Raw genomic sequence first — 7626 nt, 5'->3', positions numbered from 1 at the left:
GCTGCAATGGTTCAACAACATTTGTCTTGGACTGCAGTCCAGAGATATGACATTATCTAGATTGATGTTATATGCATAGGCTCACATGTTAAGTCACTGTATGCAGTGCTGCATACACAAACACACACACACAAAGTCCTATTTTTGCAGCTCTCGCTATTCAAAGTATAGTATATAGTGTGTATATATATATATATATATATATATATATATATATATATATACTACAAGTCCCAGAACGCTCTGCTGCTGTCAGTGACGTCATTCGGAGCCCGGACCCGGCGTCGCCCTGTCAGCAGCAGTGTGCGCTTGGCAACAAAAGAGTGTTTTTGAAGGAGTTAGCGACGTTTTCTCGACGACAATATTATTTTCTGGGACTTTATCACAGGTAGGTTTACTGGCGAAGTTATATCTACTAATGTAGATGGTATTTCAGGTTAAAAGTTGAGATGACAGCTTAGTTCGTAATGTTAAAGTTAGCCGGCTAGCTAGGTGGCTAGCAAGATGGCTCCGACTATTTGCTGCGAAACAACAACAAAGAATGAATCACAGCGTTAACTTTAAAGTGGCAGAAGTGTGTTGGACGCCATTTAATATCACACTGCAGCTGGAAGTAAATGTAATGAATACTTTATTGACTTTAAAAAGAAGGTTTGATCGTTTTTCAGTGGGCGCTGCTGTCGGTGTACAGCCGTCGTTTCAGGCAGTAGTTGGGAGCGATGACACCGACGCTGTCGCTGTCCGTTGGAGGAAGAGGAAGAGGAAGGAGGTGATGATGATTACATGCAGTTAGCTGGCTGCCTGGCTGGCTGACGGACCGACGGACCAGAGCCCACTTTTGTGTGAGGTGTCTCCCACGACAGCCGGGGCAGGATCTGGGACGAAGAGAGGCGAGGATGCCGCGGAGAAAGCAGTCCAACCCCCAGCCGGTGAAATGTGAGTTTCGCTGTTTTATTCCAGCTGTTTGCGGCTGGATCTCATGTCCTTATGAGCTGCCCTTCACTTCTCAAACTTTAAATCACAGTCTTAGTTTAAGGAAGTGGCTCTTTGTTGCTTTTAATAGGAGCCAAAGTCACTTTAATATCGCCTTTTCACAAGTTTATACCTGTTTTGAACCAATACCAGTGAGTTGCCAAGGAAAGAGCCACATAAAAAGTTGCCTAACTGGTCTAACATATTGACTTTGCAGGCTCTGTTCCTTCCTCATTATCTATCAAAGAGGAAGACTGCTGGAGTCATGTTGTCCTTTAAGCAGATGTGTTTGTGTGTTATCTCATCCTGACTGTTCTGGCTCAAGTTGGACTCTCCACTTCCTCTCTTCCTCTTCACAGGCCGTTACCTGACCTCCCCACCACCCCCACCCTCTGCTCCCTCCTTTCCTTCCCCTCGTTCTTCCTTTCTTTCTTTCATCGTTTCCTGTGTTGCTTCCTGTACACCCCCACCTCACCTTTATCTCTGTGTAATTCTTTAATTTTGTCTCAAGAGCATGTGCTCAGGGGTCATCTCATGGAGTTTCAACATCAGTATGTTCACATCGGGGTACCGGCAGGTCTGGAAAAGTCTTGGAAACCATTGATTTGAGTTTAATCTAAAAGGAGGCCATTTAAATTTAAGACAATCTTAAGTTTCATTTACAAACATATTAAATATTTTTTCTAGCCCACCATACACAGTTATGAACTGTGAATCTGCTTCTATGAGAGGGTTGGAGCCACACAGCAAGTTTTTGGTCGAGCAGATATGGATTTAAGCTCAGTTGCTGTTGTGCTAAAAGTGACAAAACAGCTATTTTAGTGTATGAAAATGTCATGTTTCATCAGTGCTGTGTTCTCTCCACTGTTTCTCATCCCTTCTTTCACTTCTCTTCCTTTTCCTGACTCATTCCTCACCCTCCAACTCTTCCTCCTCTGCACTTATCTCATCCTCACTGATTTCCTCTGCTTGCCTGCCTCTGTTTTCTCCCCGTTTACTCTCTTCCTGTCCACCTCCTTGACTCTTGTCCATCATCTTCTTTTACCTTTTCTGAGCACTAATCTTGGTTATCGCTCTGTCGCGTCTGTCCTGTTTCTTTTAGTTTTTGCATCTGAAGCCACTTTCTCCTGCCAAACACTAGCCACACATGATTCCAGTTTTATACGTCCAAACAAAATGCACCTCATTCTCTCTGATTTTTCTTCTCTCACCTTGCTCATTATTTTAATTTATTGCTATGTGTTTTGACATGTTTTTGCACAAGTGATCAAGAGAATTGTTTGTGTATTTGTGTGTTCAGTGGAGTCGGAGGACGGGGCAGTGGTGTGTGAGCCGGGCTGCCTGGTTTTGGAGAGCGACTTCCTGCTGAGCGGAGAGCTGGAGTTTGGAGACTCCGAGATCATGGGGCTGGATAGAGAGGCCGGTGAGTCATATACACACACGTCAGACTGTACATGTAATGTAACAGGTGGAGGAAGGAGACAAATACTGGAACGTTTCGTCTGGTTCTGTCTCCATTGTGGTGAATTAAAGCCGAATGATGCTTGACATCAGGGTGTGAGCTCTACATGGAGAGTCGTACCAGAGCTGATGTGTGTTGTTCAGAAACAAATGAGGATGAGCAAACAGTATATTTAGCTCCAATGCTTCTGTCAAACCTGCTCTGAGTGCTTTAATTACACTCTTAGTCATCAGTTTCCATATGTCAATATCGACCGTAGAGGCATACGAGATGAGGTGTTTTTTATAATCATGTTGACTGTTTGTAAAATACGTTTCTGACAAGTGAAAACGAGTTGAGAGCGTCTCCGGAGGTGTTCACTGCAGAAACAGACAAAATCATCAAATCACCTGTTGAGCTGCCAAGAGGAGCTCAAGCTGTCAGAGAGAGGTTGTCTTAGAGTCAGAGCCGTCTCATGTTCAAGCCAACATGGTAATTCACAAGCTGAAATGTGTTGGTGACTGAGCAGGTGTCCTCCTGTCAGAAATGCTTATTATGAGCTTATTATTCAGGCTGGTTGACACAAATGTGTGGTTTTGAATTGACTCCACACAGAATGAAGCAGCTGTTTACCTCTGTTCCCTCCTCAGGTATGACGGTCTTCTCTCTGAGTGTGGAGGACGACTCCTTAGCTCCAACAGACTCCACTTTCCCAGCATTCCTCTCCTGTAAAGGATGTGGTCAACTGCTGGGAGACACGCCCCTGGGGGCGGGCTTAGATCTCGGTAACTGTCAGACAGTTTTCTTCTTTTTCTTTATCAAAGACAGAAAACAAATTACACAACCCATTCATTATTTTAGAAGGTCTTTACATTTCCATATTAAGACATTTACATCATAAAGATATGGGACTTCTATGAGTCTGAAGAGAATACGTTTTCAGTTTCACTTTCACAGCGCTATGTCAAAACTTGTGTTGAGTGTTTGACTGTGTGTGTTCTCCCAGACATCGGTACAAACGTGCAAACATTATTCATTGTTAATTTATACTGTAACAGTATACAGTACTACTGTGCATCTAATGTTTTACAGAGTGAGTTGTTCAAACCCAAAAATTCATCCTGGTGTGTTTGGTATCTTTGAAAATCTTTGTGGAGTTTAGCGTCTGACTTGCACTAATCGTGCTCAGTTGCCTTTTGTCTTTCTCTCGTTCTCATATCAAATTTGATTAATTTCGTTCAGGTGTGGGCCTGGACCTTGGGGCGGAGCTTTATTGTCTGTCCTGTGAGGAAGGCCTCCAGCATGCAGCCTCCATCGACTCCTCTCAGTTGGAGGAGTCAAACCTGTCGGACAGATCCATCAGCAGCAGCTCCGACCAGAAGAGGAGGAGCGTGGGTAAGACGGGCACTGCTGGTGATGTCCCTCCAAAACTGTTCTCCTGCTCGCTGTGCGCCTTCACCTCGCGTTACTCCAACCACCTGAAACGTCACATGAGGATCCACGACGGCCAGAAGCCGTACCACTGCCCAGTCTGCCCCTACGCCTCAGCCCAGCTCGTCAACCTGCAGCGCCACGCCCGCACGCACACCGGAGAGAAGCCGTACCGCTGCCCCCAGTGCAGCTACGCCTGCAGCTCCCTGGGCAACCTGCGGAGGCACCAGCGCATGCACTCACAGGAGAGACCACAGAGGAGGGAGAAGGAGAAAAGACGTGGGAGACGGAAAAAAACAAACACTGGAACTGAAGATGGTAACACAAACACACACACACACACACACACTCACCTAAACATTAACATTTTCAGCTGATTGACTGATTGTGACAGTGCTGTTGTTTTGGCCTTTTTGCCTATTCAGCTGATAAATGTTTGAATGTACAGACTCTACTTTGTGGCTTAACTCAGGCGGAGTCACGTGAAACCATTTCTCTTTTTGCTGGAAGAAACCTTTTATATTCCATGAATATTTAATTGTGGTGCTGAATTGTTTTTTCCATGAAAGGCTGCTTTAAAAGCTTCTTTATGATAATATTTAGCATTTTTTATGTCATAGTAATTGTTTAGATCTACAAAGTAAAGTCTGTCACAAGAGACAGATTAAATAGAGACGTGTCACAAATGAAGTTGGCTGTAATTTAGGATATCTCAAAAACACTGGATCCTACATTTCTTATCATACAACCTCCCTTTATGGAAAATACCCACATTTCTCTGAACTCAGGCATTTCTTGCACGCAACACTTGAGTCAGAAATATCACACACCCAAAGTAGAAAGTGCTCTGTGTGTAAAGGTTTTGGAAAAGACTGAGACAAGAACTAGATCCATGAATGCAGAAAAATAGAGTGAACGTTACAAAATCTCAGGTGGAGTCGAGCTTTGGGAAGTAAATAGATCAAATTCTTGGTTTATGAACTGCCAGAAAAGAAACTTCACAGGTTTTTATTTTTAGTGTAACAGGGGAAATTTTTCATTCTGGAGCAGAAAAGAGGAAGCGACGAGTTGAAACTGAAAGAGTTTAAAAAATGAGGAAGAGCAGTTGTCTGGTCGACTGCTTATCGACTTGAAACCAGGAGGAAGAAGAGTTTTACATTTCAGCTGAAACTCGTCTAGAATCACTTTACTGAGTGAAAAATAAAGTCTTATTCACTTACAGGATGTTGGTTATAAAGGTAATAAACGGTCATATAATAAGTTTATACTAACTTTAGAAGAAGTTAAAGGAGGAAATTTCTGATTTAGATGAAAGGTAAAAACTGCGGGATGTTTTGTTTTGGTTAAATGAAAGAATCCTCACAGCAGAATTAGAGTTGGATCAAACCAGACTCTGTTCATTGTTCTCTGATCTTTATAAATAAAGCTCTTTTTAAAAACCCCCTCTCTCTCTCTCTCTGTCTCTCTCTGTCTCTCTGTCGTCTTCGTGCAGTCGTGTCAGACCTCACCCTGCGAGTGTCCCAGGACTCGGGCTACCTCCAAACGTTGGGGGGCCTCGGCTCTCCCTCCGCCCCGCTCCCTGTCCTCCTCTTCCCCCTGTGCTGCCGGGTGTGTGGCCTCACCCTGGAGGAGGCCGACCTGGAGGGGGACAAGGCCGAGGGGGAGGGGGAGGGGGAGGGGGAGGGCGACGGAGGACAAGTACGTTTACAAAAACTTTTTGTTTTCTGACCTAAAACATGTGACTCATGATGAGTTCACTCACAGAAACATCATGTCCTCGTCTGAATTTGAAATGTATGTTGTGTAATGTTTTGTTTCCATAGCAACAACAGTGACTTGCTCCCCAGAAAAGTTGAACTTCAGTACGGTAGTTGTTGTGCTCGGCGTTACTTACACCTGTGTTCGTATTTGTTCAGGTGTGTCGGCGTTGCTCGCTGGACCTGCTGTCTAAAGATGGACCGGGACCTCCCTGCAGCCCCGCCGCGCCTCGGGGATCCCGACGGGGTCAACGAGGCAACAAGCTGTACCGCTGCCCTCACTGCCCCTTCCTGTCCCACTACCCCAACCACCTGGCCCGCCACGCACACACCCACTCTGAGGAGAAACCCCACCGCTGCCCACACTGCTCCTACACCTCCTCGCATCTCGACAACCTCAAACGCCACATGCGCGTGCACACGGGCGAGAAGCCGTACCAGTGCCCGTCGTGCAGTTACGCCTGCGGGAACCTGGCCAACCTGCGGCGGCACGAACGTATCCACTCGGGCGCCAAGCCGTTCCACTGCGGCGTCTGCGGCTACTCCTGCAACCAGAGCATGAACCTGAAGAGGCACATGCTGCGGCACACGGGCGAGAAGCCGTACGCCTGCGCAGAGTGCAGCTACACCACGGGCCACTGGGACAACTACAAACGCCACCAGAGGAAGCACGGGCACAACACGGACAGCTGGGACAAACACGCGCCCATCAACGGCCTCAGCTGGGGCAGAGACACTCAGGAGAGCCAGAGTCAGGGACAGGAAGACAGTTAGAGTGTGTGTGTGTGTGTGTGTGTGTGTGTGTGTGTGTGTGTGTGTGTGTGTGTGTGTGTGTGTGTGTGTGTGTGTGTGTGTGTGTGTGTGTGTGTGTGTGTGTGTGTGTGTGTGTGTGTGTTTGTTTGTTTGTTTTGTGTATACACTGGTGAACCTCCAGCTCAGGTTGGAGCTAAACTCAGGTGCCTTTGACAGACTCAATGACTGTAGCGCTGCACTGACTTTATAACGGGGCATTAATGTGTGTGTGTGTGTGTGTGTGTGTGTGTGTGTGATGCATGGACGCACGCACACACACACACACACACACAGACTTTAAATCAGTGACATCATCAGGTTTCTCTCCTCTCCTCTGTCACAGAATCATGATGAAGTGAAATGTTTATTTTTTCTCTACAGAGAATCTATATTTTGCTAACGTGGTGGATCATCGTCTCACAGGCTTTAAGTGGTTTTAATTAAGGTCTGGGTGGGTTTCTGTTTTTCACAAATACGGCTCAACTCAAGTTTCCTGTCTGAATCTAACACATGTCATTGAGGAGGAATTTCACACCTTTACTTCCTGTTTTGGCTCAAAGACCATCCAGAATTTTTCAGGTCTCGATCCTGGAATTTCCTGGAATTCAAATACCTTTACTCCAGAAAAGGAAACTTTTACTGTTTCAGACGATGTCCTCGCATCTTTCAGTACAGATTCAGTGAAACTTAGTTTGTGTACATCTCAGACATCAACAATCCAGAGAGACAAAGAATTTAGTCATGAAAGAACCTTTATTTTATTAAATCATAAACTTTTTCTCCAAACGCTGAGAGACCTGGTGTTTATTTCCAGTTTATTTTTGTAATTCTGTGCTGTGGTCAAATTTGGACTCAAGGTTCAGTTGTTGACAGAAACGTTTCCAGGCTCTGTAGATGATGTGAAACCTGTTCTTCTATTGCGAGAATCCCAGAGCTGCATTTCTTCAGGCATTAGTACTCGTGTGTTTAATAAGCTATTAATCAAGTAGCAGTCAATCAAGTCCAGGCTCATGAAGCAGCTCTGGGAACTGTGAATTTATCAATAAACGTCTCAAGTAGAAATATAATGGAATAAACAAAGCTGTCTGCTGAACGCTGAACATTTAACAAACGAGCATTTTTTTTTCTTTTATTCTTGATGGTTGTTCAATGAGCCGTCGGTCTCTGTGAGCAGGTGGATTTTCTGCACTTTGTGATAAATTTCAGCAAAAACATATGAAAGAAAAAACGCTG

At 45.1% G+C, this 7626-nt stretch overlaps 1 protein-coding gene across 1 annotated transcript; it reads left to right on the top strand.

Moving 5' to 3' along the window:
* Positions 1 to 238: 238 nt before the first annotated feature.
* On the top strand, positions 239 to 7504 carry LOC139622393 (zinc finger protein 513). Its single transcript, XM_071479690.1, has 7 exons — positions 239 to 388; positions 692 to 936; positions 2273 to 2395; positions 3064 to 3198; positions 3656 to 4162; positions 5337 to 5542; positions 5761 to 7504. The coding sequence occupies exons 2-7, from the start codon at positions 897 to 899 to the stop codon at positions 6373 to 6375; spliced, it is 1626 nt and encodes a 541-aa protein (XP_071335791.1). The 5' UTR covers positions 239 to 388; positions 692 to 896; the 3' UTR covers positions 6376 to 7504.
* The last annotated feature ends 122 nt before the right edge of the window (positions 7505 to 7626 follow it).

This window comes from Trachinotus anak, unplaced genomic scaffold (assembly GCF_046630095.1).
Source record: "Trachinotus anak isolate AG129_WGS33_773 ecotype Australia unplaced genomic scaffold, CSIRO_AGI_Tana_v1 ptg000006l, whole genome shotgun sequence".
NCBI classification, from domain to species: Eukaryota; Metazoa; Chordata; class Actinopteri; order Carangiformes; family Carangidae; genus Trachinotus; species Trachinotus anak.
This window is presented reverse-complemented; position numbering and strand designations above follow the sequence as displayed.

Excerpts from the sequence above, each read along its gene's own strand:
- LOC139622393 (XM_071479690.1), top strand. The coding sequence starts at position 897 with ATGCCGCGGAGAAAGCAGTCCAACCCCCAGCCGGTGAAAT. Across the intron at positions 3,199-3,655 it reads GGGGGCGGGCTTAGATCTCG|GTGTGGGCCTGGACCTTGGG; the intron begins GTAACTGTCAGA and ends AATTTCGTTCAG. Across the intron at positions 4,163-5,336 it reads AAACACTGGAACTGAAGATG|TCGTGTCAGACCTCACCCTG; the intron begins GTAACACAAACA and ends GTCTTCGTGCAG.